General features: G+C 39.3%; 1 protein-coding gene across 1 annotated transcript; it reads right to left on the bottom strand.

Moving 5' to 3' along the window:
• Positions 1-7,237: 7,237 nt before the first annotated feature.
• Positions 7,238-16,063, bottom strand: GLRX2 (glutaredoxin 2). The gene is made up of 6 exons (XM_072420106.1): positions 15,988-16,063; positions 15,673-15,756; positions 12,069-12,146; positions 10,825-10,888; positions 10,537-10,713; positions 7,238-9,179 (listed from the first exon to the last, which is right to left on the bottom strand). The coding sequence occupies exons 2-6, from the start codon at positions 15,708-15,710 to the stop codon at positions 9,057-9,059; spliced, it is 480 nt and encodes a 159-aa protein (XP_072276207.1). The 5' UTR covers positions 15,711-15,756; positions 15,988-16,063; the 3' UTR covers positions 7,238-9,056.
• Positions 16,064-20,083: the final 4,020 nt, after the last annotated feature.

Consider the following 20,083-nt stretch of genomic DNA (forward strand, 5'->3'; position numbering starts at 1 on the left):
ATGTACTCGCGGCCCACTGAAAACACCGCCGCGGACCGGTAGTGGGCCGCGGCCCGGTGGTTGGGGACCGCTGCTTTAGAGGACAAGAACGGGGCCTCCAGGGGTGGGGGGTGAGGGGTACTCCTGTACTGCACCCTGATACAAAGAGCTTGACTTTTGCAATGATGAAACCCACGGATTTGCCCAGTATGGCCTAGAAATTTCTGATGGTGGCCCTGAGCAAGAAGAATTAAATCTGTTTCCTCTTGTAGATGTTGCTATATTGCGCTTAGAAAGGCACATTTGACTACTTAATAATTTAGTGAAGGAATTCCAAAAGATGGGCTTCTAATTGAAAAAGATCTATTCTTTCATTGTTTGATAAAACATATACTTTTATTAATTCATTGTCTGAAACTGTAGAATTCCCATATTTGTAAGAATTTAATGACATTCATTGAATGTTAAAAATAATTTTTTCAGCAAGCAATAGGCCAGACACAATCCTTACCTTACTGACATTACTACATAGCACCCAACTGTTCTGTTTTCTCCAGGACAGCACTGATTACCAGCAGCCAAGATGATGTCGAAGCAGCTTGTGCAAGTGTACCGGCCATATGGGTCTCAGATGCCAGCCGTCACTAAATGACACCAGTACCTCATACAGCAATGTTTCTGAACCTTTTTAACATAGGGGAACCTATTTAAATCACTATCAGGTCTTCAGAGAACCCTTTTTTAAATCACTATAGCCACAGCTCACAGTGCATTGGTGTAGTGGAAGAATGCCTCAACATTGCTGACCAGTTGAAAGAATGTTACTCCTACTGATAGCCAAGATTTTTAAACTGACCTGAAATTTATTATTTTGTGTTAAAAGTAATAAAGTTCTTACTTTTTTATATTTATATCCTCTATTTTGATGTAGCTTTATTAACCTGTCTTGTGGGTATTATGTGTTTCATACTTTATTTTTTTTATACATGGGCTTTATTTAGTGGTGTATATTTTATTACTGTTATGCTATATCCTCACCCCGCCCACACCTACTATCTGCAGTGGAATACTTCATGTGTCACTGCTTTTTCATTTGTTCCTTTTTGTCACTTCCAAATGTTGGTAGGCATGATAATACCAAAACAGAATATCTATTGATGTCAGGCAAAGAGAAAGGTAAGCTGGTGATCAGTTTTATTAGAAAAGGGAGAAAGTAGATATTGTGAGATGTTTGGTCAAGGCAATGCTAACCTGAAAAAGAGCTGTACATATAATGTGTTGGGGCAACATCCAGTTTAAGGGACAGACACTCTGTCTGGCCCTGCCAACAGAATCACATGAAATTGAGCTTTTTTTTCAAATTGTACCTAAAATTAGGTGAGATATATCAATGATAAATTCCTTCTGAACAGCTAAAAAAGCAACATCCCACAGATCAAGCAAAAAAAAAAAATAATAATAATAAGGTATCAAAAGGTTTCCAAAACTCCTCTTGAAATGTCTACGTTTTGTTGTTTGCATTTCCTTCTGTTTACTTCCAAATCCAAAAACATACTTCAAGGTTGATTGGCTTCTTCCATTTTGCCCCAGTTTATGTATTAGTATAGTATTCCCAGTTCTTTCTGACTGCGTATTAACATAAAGTTACTTTCTGGCCATCCAATTTTATCTTGGGCTCTTTAAGATCTAATTTTCTGCTATTTAGCTCTTATTCTTGTTCTACTGGGCCAGGTATTCAAAGGGTATCTATCAATATTTTGCATATAGAATAATTAGAAGTGTAGGATTTGAAGATGCTCAACAAACACATCTAAATTTAAAAAGGACAAAACCCGGTATCTTTAGTATAGTATTTGTATTTTATTACCTAGTTTTTTGTTTCAATCAGTTTTATTAAAATTTTTGAAAAGTCAGTACATAACAGAAAACATCACGTATATGAACATAGCAAAAAAAAAAGGGGAGGACCAAAAATCTCCCGTAACATCGAGTATAAACAGCAAGAAAATACGTGTGACAGTTTACATTTTACTTTTAACAATTGTCTAACAGTGCAAATAAGTGCTTATACATCCGCCAGAATATATAAACCGGGGGTAAAGGGAGATACAGCAATAAAGTATTCATGTCAAAAAAATGGCCAGAAAAACGTATATCCCTGCATTAATTGGAATGAAAAACTAATCCAACACATGTATTAGTGGATCAATTAACATACTCATCTCTGAATATATCTGACAGGTATAGCAAAAAGCACTTGCATAAGTATTGATTCTGGCGAACCATGAAAGGGGGAGTAGATCATATCTACTTAATTCCATCTTCAATTTACTTAACAGTGGATCATAATTATACCTAAATAATTTAGTTGGATCGTCTGATATATAGATACCTAGATATTTGAGTTTCTCATTACAATGTCTAAAAGAAGTACGGTCTCTAAGGTATTGTACCTGGGCAGAGTGAAGGGAGATATTAAGAATTTCGGATTTATCAAAGTTCACTTTAAAATTACTAAGACTCCCAAATTTGTCAAATTCCTCCAAAATGGCAGGGATGGTAGTCTGCGGGGATGATACATACAGTAACAAGTCATCTGCAAATAAAGACAATTTATAATGATGTTTCCCAATCTGAATCCCCTGCACCTGTGGGTTCGACCGCAATGCTACCGCAAGATGTTCCATCACAATGGCATATAATAACGGGGACAATGGGCAGCCTTGTCTAGTACCATTAACAATTGGAAATGGAGTAGACAGACCCCCATTTACCCGTACTCGAGGCGTAGGGGATGAGTATAAGGCGGCTATCCTGGCTATCATCAGCGGGCCCAAACCTATCTGACGTAATGATTGGTACATAAAGGCCCAATTTACTCTGTCAAACGCTTTTTCAGCGTCCACTGAAAGCAGACACACAGGGGTTTTGGCTATTTTAGCAGCGTGGGTAATCAATATAGTCTTCAGTGTATTATCTCTGGCTTCTCTACCATTAATGAAGCCCACTTGGTCTGTATGGATCAGGGTCGGAAGGTGACGGGATAATTGATTAGCTATCAATTTAGAAAAAAGTTTTGCGTCCACGTTAATTAAGGAAATTGGTATGTAATTTGAACAGAGCGAATGATCTTTACCGGGTTTAGGTATGACAGCAATATGTGCCTCCAGGCTTTGAGGAGGAAAAAAGGAGTCCCCAGATATAGATGAAAACACTCTAGTCATAAACGGGGCTAGAAGTTCTACAAATACCTTATAAAATTTGGGCGTATACCTATCTGGGCCAGGACTTTTACCGGCCGGAGTGTTTTTGATTACCGCAGACACCTCCTCCACTGTAAAAGCAGATTCCAAGCTTGCGGATACTTCAGGATCCAATCCCGGCAATGCAGTGGATTCTATATAATCAGTAAGAGAAGAAGATGTGTGCGGTTCAGCCTGAATATTATATAGGCCAGCATAATATTGTCTAAACTCTGATAAAATTTCTTGGGGAAAGGCCGTGAGGTTACCCTTGTTGTTTCTAATATGAGGGACATACATTGCAGCCGACCTCGGGTGAAGTCCCCTAGCCAATAACCTGCCCCATTTTTCACCGTATTGGTAAAAAGATTTACGATATTTATCTCTATATTTTTGGTGCGCAAAATCATACAATTCCAATAATCGCCTTCTTGCAGTTGTAAGGTCAGAAAATACATCCGGGGACATATTGCTTTTATGTAATCGTTCTAATTGCCTTATATTATCAAGCGTGCGAGCGATTTCCTGAGTTCTAATTTTCTTAAGTCTAGACCCCTGTTGAATCAAGACCCCACGGAGAACTGCTTTAAAGGCTTCCCATTGAAAGGGCAGTGGAGTCTCGTCAGCCTAGTGATCTTTTAGAAAAATTTTTATAGTATCTATGACAGCTCGCTCGCACACAGAATCTCTAAACAATGAGTCATTACATTTCCATGACCACTCTCGTGAACCTATCCTAGGGATCTGAATGGTCAAAGATACTGAAGCATGGTCAGACCATGGACAACTGTCAATGCTTGACTCCGGCTGCCAATCTAAAAGTTTATGACTGGTAAAAACATAATCGATTCGGGAATACGATCCGTGGGGGTTGGAGTAGAACGTATAATCTTTGTCGCCAGGGTGCAGGGCCCGCCAGGCATCTGTCATTTGGAGATCATGTAGTTTAGCTTTGAATGTATTCAATTTAGAATAGGGAACAGAGGAATGACCTGTGGACGTGTCCATTCTAGGATCGAGGGGGAAATTAAAGTCCCCGCCAATTATCATAGTGCCCTTCGCAAAAGCAACAATTTTATTCAGGAACTGGACAGCCGCTGTGGTTGGTTGTTGATTTGGAGAATAGAAAGAAGCTACTGTGAACTTTTTCTCCCATAAGGAGATCTTAGCCATAACATACCTCCCTTGCGGATCCACGCTGGTGTCCAGCACCTGAATTGGGATAGTCTTGTGGAAGGCTATAGAAACCCCTTTAGTTTTACCTTCAGGATTGGAGCTATGAATCCAAGTAGTATAGTAGCGGTTGTGTAGCGAAGGGATCTTTTGGGAACAAAAGTGTGTTTCTTGGAGCATTAGAATACGTACTTTAGCTTTATGTTGGCTATATAAAAGTTGTGATCTCTTATTAGGGCTGTTAAGTCCCTTGGCATTAAGGGAGCGTATTTTCAAACCTCGAGAGTTGTTCAGCTGATTAGGATGCATATTTATGTTTGTGAAGTGAGGAATATATCAAATAACTCCTATGGGGGAAAGGAGTCTAAAAGTTCAGGAGCAAGACCAGTCGGGAAGGGCTATGGAAAGTTAGGGATAGGATCAGCTGACGGCTGGGGGGGCTAGTTCCAGTCGTCTATGGGAAACTAGAAAAAATGTAAGGAACTTCCTTATTCGCCGCCTTTACCGGCGGTACTCCTATGTGGGGTAGTGTAACCGGGTAATGGGGGAGGAGAAGAGCACTATCTTTGTAAACAGATCCATTCGGGGGAAGAGCCAGTATTATAAGAAGCCAGCTGGAACCGTGGAATGAATCTGTGCATGGGGGGGGGGCCAGGGGTAGAACAGCTCTTCAGGGACCTGAATAAATTTGTAACACCGAAGAGCAATACACTAATCAAAAGCATACAATAAAGGGATCAAAAAGAAAAAATAAACACATTTTGCTATGAGTGAGGCCCGCGGACACCTCCCCGGGACCCAATCATATCCATATATGAAGCAAGACATATGACATCAGGAAGGCCATGTGACTAATGATCCGTTTCTAAGAATCAGCTTACGTGCAAAACACTCTAAATACATGGGAATCTGCCAATTTGCATAATATATGTCATGACTAAACGAAACCCAAAAGGGCAGTTCCATACGTTACCCAAGAGGAGTCAATCAATAGGCCGCATGAGGATGGACAATCGAATAGTAAGCAATATAACAATGATATGTCCAGGAATCTAGATGACCTTGCACAAGAAAACTGTTCAGTAGACCTCCGAGTCAAGTTACATCGGATCGCAGGGCAGACATCCACACAGCCATCACATCATGAGGGATCCTTAAGATTGGGTGGTCAATGCTGATGGGGAAGAAACAGTCCCATGACCAGGACTTCGCGGACGATCAGGTGGAGTAGAAAAGGAGGTTGGACGTTGATCCAGGCGGGAGGGGCCTCCAATAGGTAAGGATACAGGAACCGTAGGCCACTCAGCAATTTGTACGTCAGGAAGCCTGAGATCTCTCAGGAATTGGGGTAAGTCTGCAGGACCTCTGAAAAAATAATTTTTACTGCCAGCTCGAGCAATTAGATGGAAAGGGTAACCCCAACGATAGGGGATGTTCCGTTCACGGAGCATATCCAGTATGGGCCTCACCGCCCTCCGCATGTCCAGGGTATGTTTGGACAAATCTGGTAACAACTGTATGCGGGCTCCAGCATATTCAAGGACTTCGGTAACTCTTGCCTTTTTTATGATATCTTCTTTAGTTTTGTAAAAATGAACACGGCAAATCACATCCCTAGGCCGCTGAGGGTCTCTCCCCCGAGGGCCCAGGGTTCTATGGACTCTATCCAATTCAATGTCCACATCTGGGGGGATCGCCAAGAGGTTGGCAAAAATGGTATGTGCAGCGTTATGTAACTCAGAGTTAGGTACTGTCTCTGGAATCCCACGGATGCGAATATTATTGCGCCTGTTGCGGTTCTCGACATCATCCTGCATCAAATAGAGCGTATTAAGTTGCGCCGCTTGGCGTTCTAAGATAGTATCATGCGTAGAGATTCGAGAAGAAAGTTCTGAACAAGTATTCTGAAGTACAGTGGTAGCATTAGAGACTTGTTGCAGGGACTGTTGAATATGATGGAACTCTGTTTTACAACTCGCTTCCAGCCTCCCAATACTATGATCCAAATCAGAGCGGGTAGGTAATGCTTTGAGGTGTGTTTTCCAATCCCAATTATCATCATCTCCCTCCTGGATAAATAGAGGCCTGGAACCCTCATGTGAGTAAGGACAAGCACTAGGGCTTAGTTGAACAAAGGAAGGAGAAACAGGTACCTGTTCTGGTGAAGGCTCAGCTGATGTGGCCTGGTCTAGGAGGCCTGAAGTTGTGGCTTGCGCTGTATCCGCAGGGGGGGCTCCGGTTCGCGTCCCCTCGCGATCCGGATCCCGCAGTAAATTGAGGCAGCGGCTTTGCGGCCTGGTCGATCGCGGCCTTGGTACTGGCCTGAAACATTCCCGGGATGGCTCTGGGAGCCGGGATTTTGCCACCGGATCGTCCCTTCTGGCTCCCTTTAGGCTTGGGACCCATCCTGGCTTGTAAGTAAGGGCGCTGCGGCGCTGATTAGCGTGGATTCCCCCTTCGGATCGCGGAGCTGCACTAGCACACGTCTGCCTCCGCCATCAGCCGGCCACGCCCCTACCTAGTTTTTTATATGCAAAATCTGGCATTAATGCCATTGGTGGGGCAACAGAGAAAATAGGAAGAAGCCACTGGTGACGTGAGTATTTACTTGCTAAAAAGCCCATGTCTACATAATAAATATGTTTGTGTGTGTATGTGTACAATAAAAGACCAATAAAACATTTAGAACTCTATTTATAAAACAGTGAATCTAACCTTTCTATAAACATTCTGAATAAATGACTACCCCTGAAACACAAAGACCTGGAAGATTCCCATGAGGGAATGTTTGATTTAATGTTTTTTTATTTTTAAACAGAGCCCTTGATTCAACAATACTTGAACACAGTTTTCTTACCCTTTATTGTTGTTACAATATAAAAACAATACTACATTCAGTTTTGTGAACACTGTAAAATATTAATAAACATTCAAAGTCCAAAAATGTGCATAGAGCATCACAACAACATTTGTACTGCAATAAATAAGTACCAACAAGCCATATTTTATTCAAACTGATAGTAACTTTTATATAACCAGGACAATAGCTTTTAGTAACGGAGAATCTTACAGCTAGAACTAGTACAATGTCTATTTTTCAAAAATGGCCAGTCAGGACAGAAATATGGCAACTGCTGTGGTAAGCTTGGTTTTGAAAGTGTTAACTCCTTGGACTGTTATCCTGTTAACATCCTAGTGAGTCACCGACTAGAAACAAGTATGTAGGAGAGTTCTGACTTCCCCTGCTTGACACAAAGCAAGGAAGGTACAAACCCTGAAGCTCTCACTTTTAAAGGCTCATGTTTTCTCCTGAAAGGTTCCCTTTAAAGTAAAAAGAAAGCTTCACCAATAAATGTGGATCCCCACTTCTATATTAGAACTGCATGTAAAAATCCTGAGGGAAAAAGTTGGTGAATATACTTATAACACAACTTCTGTACTGTGGGGAGTCATGTCACCCTCCTTGCCACAAAGTACCACAAATCTCACAGTGCAGGAATGTGAAATTTGGAATACACTATAAACGAGGTGCCAAGAGTGGTAACCTAAGAGTAAGGTAATAAAACTTTTTTTTATTCTTGTAGTTTTTTTTAACTTTCTTCCCGCTATTTATTATGAGTGAGGGGCCCAGACGTATAAGTTGAACCTTGCTTTTTAATGCAAGGTCTACTTTAAGGTGTCCATTTGGTCATTTTAAAACAACTAAACCTGCAGCAGCTGTTGAAAGCAGGCACCAAAGCTAGCAAGGCTGATCATCTTAGCTATGAGCCAAGAGTGAAAAGCAGAAGGGAATGGGTCCAAGCACATGACCATTGTTGGGACTGAGATGTGAATAAAGAGCACCACATGATTCAAGGCTCCAGGAGTACTCCACAAGGTGTCTAACCATGCATGGGGGCCCTCCTATAGTGTATGCTTTCAATAGCTATTGTTTTTGGTTGTTTTATCATCACCACATAGTCATATTAAACCACCTTGAATAAAATAACCACTAGAACTTGAGGTATTTAAAATGAATACATTATAACAACAAAAAAACTTATCCATAACTTTGCACAATTCCCATGTTCTGTGTGTAATTTTTTTTTTAAAGTCCCTGGAAGTACCAAGCAGCATTTGCTGGCTGTGCCAGTCGAAACAACAAATGCTTATTAATAATTAGTCATTCGTGTTTTTTTTTTAAACAGTACTTATTGTGACACCCTTGTATAATTAAAGGGAAGGGTGTCCAGCTAACACAGAGAGAATTTTAGATCTGTATACACAGTCATTTTTTTAATTCTTGCCTTTGTGGCCAAGCAACAAACAAGATTTTAAAAGCTGGTGGTATTAAAATTGAATTTTAAACAATTTTGAATATGGACCCTCAAAAAATAAAGTAATATAGGGGAAAACGTGGAACTCAAATAAAGAACATTAGATTATTGTATGAAAGGTTATGGCCTAAGTTAAAAGGATATTTTTTCTTACGCGTTGCATACCAAAAAACACTCATGCTTGAAAACCTGGGCATAAAATCATGGGATCCCTAGAGTGCACATTACAAGGTAATACTTAGTCTGCAGTTATGCACAACAAAAATACTTATTTGTGCAATGTAATATGGAGGGCTTTCACTGTAGGGTTCCCATTGTACCATACAAATAATGTACAATCGTTCGGTCAACTTCGGGCAGATGTGAGGTTACACTGTTGGACAAGTTGAAGTAACTTTCCCTCTTCATTAAGTTTCCTGGTTTCAGACCCACCTCCTATACAGGTTCCATTGACAAAAACCCTTGGCACCTGCAGACAGAAAAAAGCTTGTAATTTAGGTGCCATGTAAACAACTGAGAGCAAGACTAAACATGCTTATGGATACAATGGCATTTGAAAACAGCAAAATGTGTTATGTAGTAGTGAAAAGGTTGAACATAGAAGAAAGAGTATGACATACTAAGCACAATCCTTCAAGTGGATTTATAAAAACAACAGGTAATGAGTGACAAGTTACATGAGAATCCTGCTGGATTTCTCATGTTAATTGAAAACTCTACATCAGTAGAGGTTCCGGTTTATGAATCCAAAATGGGGTAAAGCTGAAATGAGCTAGAAAGCCCCGGATCTAGCAATGACTGATAGGAAACAACACTAATATTGTCCCCTCTTACTAGAACAGATACTTCCATGTATTAACAAACAAAAATATGCACAGCAGCTTTACACTTATGAGAAACAGCAGTGAATTTTCAATGAGGTGTAAGAACAAGCGTGCTTGGGTTTAGTGTTGATACACAGTTATGTCAATGTTTAATCTCAAATAATGTGCCCTCAAAAGCTGAATTTAAGTAGCAAGACATACTGTATATCTGGCATGGCAGTGCTCATTGTGCATTCTGTTTTTCAGCACTATGTACAAAAGGCTTGATTTATTAAAGCTTTCCAATCTCTATCATGGGATAACCTGTGTGATCCATCAAACCTGGAATAAATTTCATAAAAATCATTTGCTTGTGTGAATACAGGATGTCCCCTGACATCATTTGGAAATGAATGCTGTTAGTGATTCACGGTTCTTTTTGTATCATTAACAGGTGATGCTATTGGTAATTCTATAGACATTCCACGCACCACAATGTGTACTCCACACTTTGCCTGCATTTACTAAGCATTCTAGAATATGTTAGAATGTTAAGTTATAACTTCACTTGTAGAATATGTGTTTCAGGTAAGTGACAATTATTGAAGCTGCAGTTATCTACACAAGCATGTTGATGTTCAAGAAACTAAGCAATGGCAGCCTACATATCCATTAGTAACTGACTCTTGGGGTTGAACTCTGATCTCCTCAGTCATAGACTTTAACCCTGCATGGCTGCCACTAAGACTTTTGATAACTCATCTGAATGTTGCTTAGTGAATCTTGGATCCTGATTACTTACACATTGTTCTGTTCCTGTGACCAATCTGGATGATTCACTTCCTATTTAAACCCTGCAGTTTCTTGCTGCCTTTGCCTGATTATTGTGATTTTTCCATTGACCTTGTGCACTGCTACTCTTCACATTGTGGTCAAAAACATTTTTTTTATTGTTTAAAACACATTTCCATATATAGTCTATGGTTTAACATGCTAAGGAGTTGATGTGAAAGCAGCACTTACCGTTCTGGCTCCTGTCATCTCATGGAGTGCTGATTGCAGGTGACTTCCATCCTCTATCCGATCCAACTCAATCGTCTTATAATTCACGTTTATTTCATCAAATGCCCTTTTTGCCATTGTGCAATAGGGACAGGAAGTTTTGGAAAAAATGACTACACAGTTATTGGAGATGACTTCCTGAAATAATAAAAGCACAGACTTTGTATACTATCATGTTACAAGCCAGGCTGCATTCTGTATATCATACACACACACATACACAAGCATGTAAATTCCCGCAGACCTTACCTCTATTGTCTTCACAGCATTGCTGTTTTGCAGATTTGCGGAATTAGAATTGGAATTTCCCATTCTGTAAAAGAATGGTATGAAACATTTTTCGTCAGACATTGATATTGAAATTTTAAAATTTTAGCCAAATATTTTTCACCCTTTAATTTTGTATCAATATTTTCCCCTAATATTTTATTTTAGCTATTCAGTAAAGTAAAGTAACTAGGCTGATTTATAATAGATAATAATTTTTTCTTTAAGGATTTGACAAAAAAACTCTGAAGGTATTTTGGAATATCTTTTCTCAGCGGTGGCAAAGTTTTCTGAAACTTGGAAACTAAATACAGATAATGAAACTGCAATACACTGGAAAAACCTTAAAATAAAGCAGGGGTCAGCAAACTCCGGCCTTTAGGCCAGATACGGCTTAGTGAGTAGTTCGTTCTGGTCTAACGACCCCCTGGTCGATCCAAGCTAATCTTGGCTAGCAGGGGTCAGCAACCTGCAGCTCCTGAGCCTCCTTGTTATGTCTACCTTCCCTATTTACTGCAGCTGGCGTTACCACTTCTGCCGCCAGGGTAAGGGGACATTCCCTATATACTTCCTGTATACATTGCAGAGGAGAGGGATTTCCTTTCAGGGGCATCCTCTCTCCTCCGTATGTATTGCGGAGGAGAGGGATTTCCCTCCAGGGGCGTTCCTGGTGGGGGTGGAGACATTAGCACGGGACTCGAGAGAGAGTCCGGCCTAGTTTGCCTTCTTGACTTCCTAAAATGGCCTAGTAGCCGACCCCTGAACTAAAGCCTGCAAAAAGATTTTCTGATTGTCCTGGATAGAGACGCAGAAGTGAATTATATGGGAATGTAAAATTTACCCCCTTTACCCACATTTCCGGAGTTTCCAAGCTTTGTGGATATTAGGGCCAAAATAATAGGTTTTTGGTTTGATGGCACTTTTTGATCGTGTCATGAGAAAAGTATCAGACAATGCTAGTTCCCTACCTAATTACAGTATGACTGCAATTCTTTTAGATTCACAAGCCTGAAACAATATTATTGTAATTAGGAGTGCATTAAGTCTAAATTCTGGATGCACAACCTTCTGTTAAAGTAGAAATAAGGAAGCCAGCAAGCTAACATTTTTGGAAGGACAGCAATATTCACCTCCATTTATATTTCTCTCACAATGGGCTTTATATCAAGAGACATATGCATACTACACATGGGCACAGACTGTTCGTGTGATTAATTTTACATCACCTTTTAACAAAAGATCTTGTTAATCTCTTTTCTTGAAAATGAAATGAGGCTTCTCTTGATTTCAGCAAGCAGTTTTTCCTGAAAACAATCATTTACATTTAAATTATTCAGACAGGAACTAGAAAATGTTATAAACAGGCTTATCTATTCCAAGGCAATATAAACAGCACTGGGGGCCTGTAGGTATAATCAAGTAGCGTATAACAAATAGACTGGAAGTTTATTTGTGCACATTGCTCTTCTACAAAGTGAATAGAACAGCAAGGTTTGTAAATTATATTCTAACCGTATGGTACCCAATGTACAGCCCTAAAACACCAGCAGTCTATAGTGGGATAGGAAACACTGGTGTGTATACTGTAATGACAGTCATTTGTAAAGTCTCATGTAGCGTGTACTTGGTCTCTAATTGTCCACTGTATTGTCATTCTAGTCCCCGAACAACATCTGATCATCTTGTCTAAAGTGAACAACTTATCCCATAAAACATCCATATTCTCAGACTTACCATCTTCTGTAACATGTCCACAGCACTTAATAGTCTTCTACATCAATAAATATACAAAATGTTGCATTGTCAGGTCCATAGCTATGTAATACAACTACATATATGTAGATATATTTAATACAACTAGCCTTGTAACTTCCTATGTAAACTCAAAACTATAAACTAAACCATTATGATCAGCAGTTCAAGGAGCAGGGTTATTTTAAGAAGGATTATGTACCTAAAAATAATAGGGGTATGAAAAAACTGTAAAAGCAAAGGGAGAATTTAACAATGGCACAGAACAAGGATAGCCTTATATTATTTTTGTCTAGCTTGACTAGGAAATGCATTTTTTATTTACTGAATTAAATGGGCTGTTAAATACAATGAATAGCAAAAATGCACCACAAAAACATAGTGGGAACAACCCCTTAACTTTATTTGCACATAGACATACTAAAAAACTAAAGCTACTTAATAAGAAATGCACCAAATATTTTCTTTATTTAAAATGTGATGTTGATAAGCTAGTTTGCAATAATAAAAACAATTCAAAAAAAAATATTACACAAAAATCCCAAAATATCCAAAAGTCTTCCTCAGTTCAAACTGGTAAATGGACCACTGATAATAAAGCTCACATCTGGGTGTTCTTGGAATAGAAGTGATGGTTATTAATTTAGTGGCTCATCATTACACATATAAAGATATAACAAAACTTAATTGTTACTGAAGACTATAATCTACTTTAAAAATCTGCAGTGTATTGTTATTTAGGCTACTTCTATACTTAGAATCTAAAGAATTTTAACTCCCTTCACAAATCTGTAAAGTGCAGTCTGGTTTTGTGACCTATTTAATTTTTTTATTATTTTAATAATATGTTTTAAAACTAATAATTATGTTCAACAGCAGTATAAACTAGTATTACTACTACAAAGGAATAATACATAATAAATACATACACATGCTCAGTGATTGTCACTGAAATGACTGGACAACAAAAATCTAGCACGTGTACAAGGCTTGAACCTTGGTAATACTTGCATGGTGTAAATCAACTTTTGTCAGTGCTGGGATCATTGTGAAATAGCCTCAAATGAGAAAATAAGTACTTACCTACCTGCCACACTACCTACCTAATGTCTAACCCAGCTATTCTCAATCAGGGTTCCTCCAGAGGCTGCAATGGAGTCCTTGAACTGTGGCTGATTGAGCTCATATTTAAAGATGCCTGCAAAGTGCTGAGGCCAAGCCATATGAAGGGCCCGCTGAATGATATGAATGACCTTCTAAGTTGTCTATAAGGGTGATATTCTAGCCACTACTCTAAAGAGGTATTCTTTCCACTGGACACAAATTTAAGAGGCTTTTTTTCCCACTGACCTCTAATGAATATAATTTTTAGGGTGCTGAGGGAGTAATCTGTACCTAAGCTGTATTTAAAAAAGGGACAGGGAGAGGGTAATTAACTAGTTACCAATATTGCTTGTGGTCGCTCTGCAGTTGTTCTATCCCCACTTCAGTCTTACCATGCCTATTTCTGAACTGTGTCTCTGTGTGGAGGTAGACATTTTGGTAGAGTCAGGTTCCCTCATTTTAGACCCACCAGCAAGGAGAACAGTAAGCAGGACAAAAATAAATCTCAATCTTCAAAAGGAAGCCATTAGAGGCAGTATGGGGCCCCATAGCTGGAATCACCACTTGTCAGTAACAGACACAGACCTGTCCTATGACCGGGAGTTACATAGATCCTGCTACAAATGATTAACTAAAAACCCATATAACAGATTACAGTCATATAATGCTACTTCATGGTGAGTATAGAGAAACAGATGTGTCAGCGTGGATACTGAGATATTGCCAACCCATTTACCCTGTTTCCCCGAAAATAAGACCTATACCTGAAAATAGGCCCTAGCATGATTTATCTGTATTTTTAAGGATGCTCGAAAAATAAGCTACAATATATATATAAATTCATGAACATGAGGTGCTCATTTAAAGAAACCACTATTGCTAGACATTAGAAATTGGGGCCAATGGTTCTAAAGGAAATGGAGTCACAAGAAATTCAAGATGGAATACAGAGTTTCGAGAGTTATGATGACATTATGTTCCAGAATGTGATGACATTACTTTATTTGAATAAATGTTTTTTTTTTTTTTCATGAATAAATGTAGATTGTTGTTCATGAAAAAATAAGACTCCTATGAAAATATGCCCCAGTGCATTTTTTGGAGCAAAAATTAATATAAGACACTGTCCTATTTTCGGGAAAACAGGGTGCATTCTACCTCTCCTTAAAAGGCAGAAAAAATGAATAGTGATATTAGTCATAATATAGCTAACAACATATCACTATCTTCAAATTCTTAATTAAAGAAGTGAAAGAAAATGTGTGATTAGTATTTGTGCGTGTGTGTGTATTTGTACCATTCATTCAGCCATGATCTGAAGTAAAATGTAATTCAGCAGACACAGCTACCTTTTCCATTACTCCATGGTCTAGTTGGATCATACGCATCCATTTTATAAGCTTTTGGTGGTAGACAGGGTTCAGAAGAGCTACTCTGACTGCTCTGCTTTTGTGCAGCATTCTGTGTTCTTTTATTGAAAGCATTGGGCCAGATTTGCTTGTCTCCCCCACCCGCAGCCCCCTGTATGTCCATGACCCTGTCTCTGGTTTACTATCTCTCCTTCCTTGGACAACATTTACTAGGTATTAACCACGGCATCCTGTGAACGCTCTGAAGGCGCTTTGACCTAGTCTAGCCACCACAATCTGGCCATTGTCAAAGTCGCAACATGATCTAAAACTTCTAATAAAATAGTAAACACACTATTTTTATGGACATATAGCACATAAATTTGTTTTAATTAAAAGCTTCAAAATTTAAATTTGTTTCAAATTCTGCTACCAAATTACAGACTATACCCACCCCCCCACCCCCAAATAATGTACATTACAATGGAGTAGGCTACAAATGCTTAAAAAGGTATAAAGTATAATAAAAATAAAATAAAAAAGGAAAGTGTTAAGATGGGGTATAATGAGCAAAAGCTCTGGGAACCAAACTCACCCCTTCCAAATATGTATGCAGTGTACTCACCTAAATAAATGACAGTACAGAGCAGGCAGAACTCTCATCTCATGCAATAAGCTCACATCCACTCATCACTCCAACATAAAAATACTAGAAGGAAACATATAATAAACTGTTCACAAGCTTGCTTTTCCTGTTATGAAATAATGACATTAAGAAATGGCTCCAGAAACAGATGCCATAAAATTACATAATGATTACATGGTGTTCTTGTGCTTACAGGAAGCTGTCATCCTGATTAAAGTACAACCCTTATGTGCACAATATAGAAAGCCTATATAAATATATAATGAAATGCAATATATAAAGCCTGCATATTACCTTGTACGTCTATGTCTTACAAGCAGTAACAACGTATCTCAGGAAATGCTTTCTCCTGTAAAAAAAAAAATGCTGCCTTTCCCCCCTGACCTCATGATTAGCAGAGAATTGCTTCCTGTTATATGGACTACATTTCCCATGATACATAAGGCATGTCTGTGTAATGAATTGTGTTCTGTCCATGATGGATTACAAATAGCTTCAATCTTCTGGCTGTGAAATAAAAGAAGTGCAGACATGCAGATCCCACTAGAACAAAGTTACTTTATTGGAACACAGGAACAGAATTGTTACTAAAATGTCAACAAAGCCATTAAAAAACAACAAATAACAATGGCCAAAATAATAAACACAGTAAATGTATTTGTTTGGAGCTTATTTTCCTATTTGTAAAACAGGAGAGTAAAAAGCTAATATTTTGTTGATAAAACCTTAATTTTATTTTCAGAAATATATTTTCCAGTATAGTATATTTTAGTTTTTCCAGTGTAAATGCTAAACTAAACTCAGATTTTAAGTAACATTGCACTGATAGTGATAAGGGTTTGAACCTACACAGCAGAAGTGTCACCAGTAATGTATCCGCCAGAGAAGTATTAGTAACCCAACCACAAGTCTCACAATAAGAAATAAACAAATGTCAACCTTGCAAATTGATAAAAACAATGAAACTCCTTTGTTACATATGCTTTCTGCATAGGAATGTAGTGTGCTGACATTGAGGTTACCTATAGAGAATATTGATAAAATAATTAGAGACCTCATTTCCGCTGTTCCTGTGCACTGCTAGTCCCTTCACTTCTTATTCATGGCTCATGTTTGTTGTTCTGCCACGGCTGCACCCCCTGTCCACTAAAAATCACCTTTGCATTGCACTACACCCTCTCCAACCACTACTAATCACTTGCATTTCCTGCAATCTATAACCCACTATTGATAATCTTTGCAACACCCCTTCAACACTTAAATTTCCCCTCCACCACTGCACCCCTACACACCACCCTTGGCCACTGCAACTAAGCAGTGACACACAACAACTTAACAACAGAGCCCACTGTGTACCTGGTTGCTGCATGCTGGGAGCTGGTTGGTAATGTAAACAGCAGACAGCATTCACATTGGCTGATGGTTGCCAGGGGCAGTATTATCCTTGACATCTACCAGACAATGGGAATTCTTCCCTCTGTGTACATTAACAACCAACTCCCAGCATACAGCAGACAGAAGCACAGTGGGCAGTGGTACTATTGGATAGGAGGAGGGGCAGCAACCTACACCACGGAGTTCCACAACCCATTTGAGTCAAAACTTTAAGAAACACTGCACTAGAATCAGCTTCCTAGATGCAAAATGTTATATCTTTATATTTTCATTTTATGTAACTTTATAAATTATAACAATTGATTGCATATTGTTTTATTCTTTTGTAGGTACACTTCGTTGAATTTAGCCCATCCACACGCACCTTAAATAGACTTAAGATCATCTGTTGTGTTAGCACTGTTTTTCCCACATATACCCATCTTGAAACACTTTAAACACACTTTGATGTGATGATATATGTTGTGTTAGCACTTTTTTACCCACAGAAGCCAAACTATTTTAATTTGACACTTTGTAGTGAGCTGTGCTGTGTTGTGTTTAAATAGTGCAAACTTCTCCTAGGTTAATAGTCCAATAGTGTAATAGTTAGGCTTGGTCCACATCGGCTTCAATATGTAAATGATAGACTGGAAAGTTATCTGCAAACTTTGATCAACTTCTTCGAAGGGCAAATTACTTGGTTTGTTTAAATGGTTTCTAAAATAAAGGTGTGTGCAGATATAATATCATTCTCTTCCCCACATTTTTGTATTTATTGGGATCTATTCTTCCTCCCTGCACCACCCCATCAAAATCTGTCCCCACCCCATCACTGTTCAGTTCTTTATCATTTTTCACTCTTCCAATTAAACTTCTAATCTTCCCCATGCAGTTTCAATCCCCACTGAAAGAGAAACATGAAAGAAAGTCATATTGTGTAAATAAGTCTCTATTAGCTCTATTTATAAAACAGGGATACAGATATTGCCTCAAAGATTCCCGCATGAGTATCTTCTTGGTCAATGCGTTTCAATGTGCTTGCAGTAATTGGCATTTGGCCCATGGAGAAACTACTAGGGTAACCTTAGATGCAAACTAAAAGAAAAAAGATTTTTGATGCAGTGAAAGACCTTGGGGAAGTTTCCTTCAAAGCCTTTAGCAAAGTAGGATTTACAGTAAAACCAGAGTCAGTTGATGTCAAGTAACACTGATTATCTTGATACAATGGCACCATTTAGGAAGATATAACATGTAGCAAGTAAATAGTCAGTTCTTGAATGTGACATGTTGGATGCCTAAGAAAGGGACCACTTTGTTATGGTTTCACAACTGGGTCAGAGGCAAGTTTTGTGGGGTGTTTCTGGCATGCAGCTGTTACTATAGTTAGCAGTTAGGTCCAAGAACAAACAACTGCACATTGGGGGAGGGCTTGCCTTCTTATATAATCCCAAAGAGGAAGCATAAATTGCTAAAATAAAAAAAGAATGCTGGCTACAAAAGCAAGATGCCAGGAAACCTCTCGCATTGCAAACTGCTGACTATGGGGCTAAGTAACCTCAGAGTAGTCACCATGCTCACCATTGTGATGAAGGCACCTACAAGCTTCAAAGCTTAGTCATGCAGCTATTGAAGAAGGTGACCTGGTCCAAACTGTCAAATTTTGTTTTTTGTTTTAGATCATGTGAAGGGGAAAAATGCAGGCTGGTGAAAAAAAGATCTGCTGCTGATGTATTGGTGTCAGATACCATCAGTACCATCAGAAGTCTTGTGGACTTAATGTCCCAACACAGAGGTCAGCAAACTAAGGCCTTTAGGCCAGATACAGCCTAGCTGGTAGTTTGCACCGGCCTAAGGCCCCCTAGCCGATCCGGCCTATTGCCGACCGGCAACGCGCAGCTCTGGAGCGGCAGGTTACCGGCCGGAATTAGGCTGGAACAAACTACCGAAGCCGGATGCGGCTCTTGAGCCTCCTTTTGCTACGGCTCCCTTCTTCCCTATGTTCCCTATTTACCGCGGCAGGCAGAAGTGTTAATGCCAGACGTGATAAATAGGAACATTCCTACTCCTCCCCAATGCATATGGAGGAGACGGATTTCCCTTCGGGGGCGTTCCTAGTGGGGGGTGGGGCCATTGGGGCGGGACTCAGAGAGACTCTGGCCTAGTGTGCTCCTGCCCGCCCCATAAATGGCCTAGTGGCCGAAAAAGATTGCGGACCTCTGTCCCAACAGGTCAGAGCTTTGGCAGCATGAGGGGAACCCACACAAAAATTGGTGTTATAATGTTTTGACAGTGTAATGTATATACAGTTAGGTCCATAAATATTTGGACAGAGACAACTTTTTTCTAATTTTGGTTCTGTACATTACAATTAATTTTAAATGAAACAACTCAGATGCAGTTGAACTGCAGACTTTCAGCTTTAATTCAGTGGGTTGAAAAAAAAGATTGCAGAAAGAAACTAAAGCCTTTTTTTACACAATTATTTCATTTCAGGGACTCAAAAGTAATTGGACAGTTGAAAAGGCTATTTCATGGGCATGTCATTATCAATTAAGCAGATAAAAGACCTGGAGTTGATTTGAGGAAGGGGAGGGGGGGTGCTTGTATGTGAAAGACAACATGCAGTCAAAGGAGCTCTCCATGCAGATGAAACAAGCCATCCTTAAGCTGCAAAAACAGAAAAAAAGATTGCAGAATCATTTCATGGTGAAGAGACACCCCTTCATAACAGCCAACCAAGTGAACAACACTCTCCAGGAAGTAGGCGTATCGATATCCAAGTCCACCATAAAGTGAAGACTGCATGAAAAAATTACAGAAGGTGAACTGTGAAGTGCAAGCCACTCATAAGCCTTAAGAATGGAAAGGCTAGATTGGACTTTGCTAAAAAAAAAAAAAAAATCTAAAAAAGCCAGCACAGTTCTGGAAAAACATTCTTTGGACAGATGAAACCAAGATCAACCTTTACCAGAATGATGGCAAGAAAAAAGGATGGAGAAGGCGTGGAACAGCT

Source organism: Pyxicephalus adspersus, chromosome 8 (genome assembly GCF_032062135.1).
Source record: "Pyxicephalus adspersus chromosome 8, UCB_Pads_2.0, whole genome shotgun sequence".
Classification (NCBI taxonomy): Eukaryota; Metazoa; Chordata; class Amphibia; order Anura; family Pyxicephalidae; genus Pyxicephalus; species Pyxicephalus adspersus.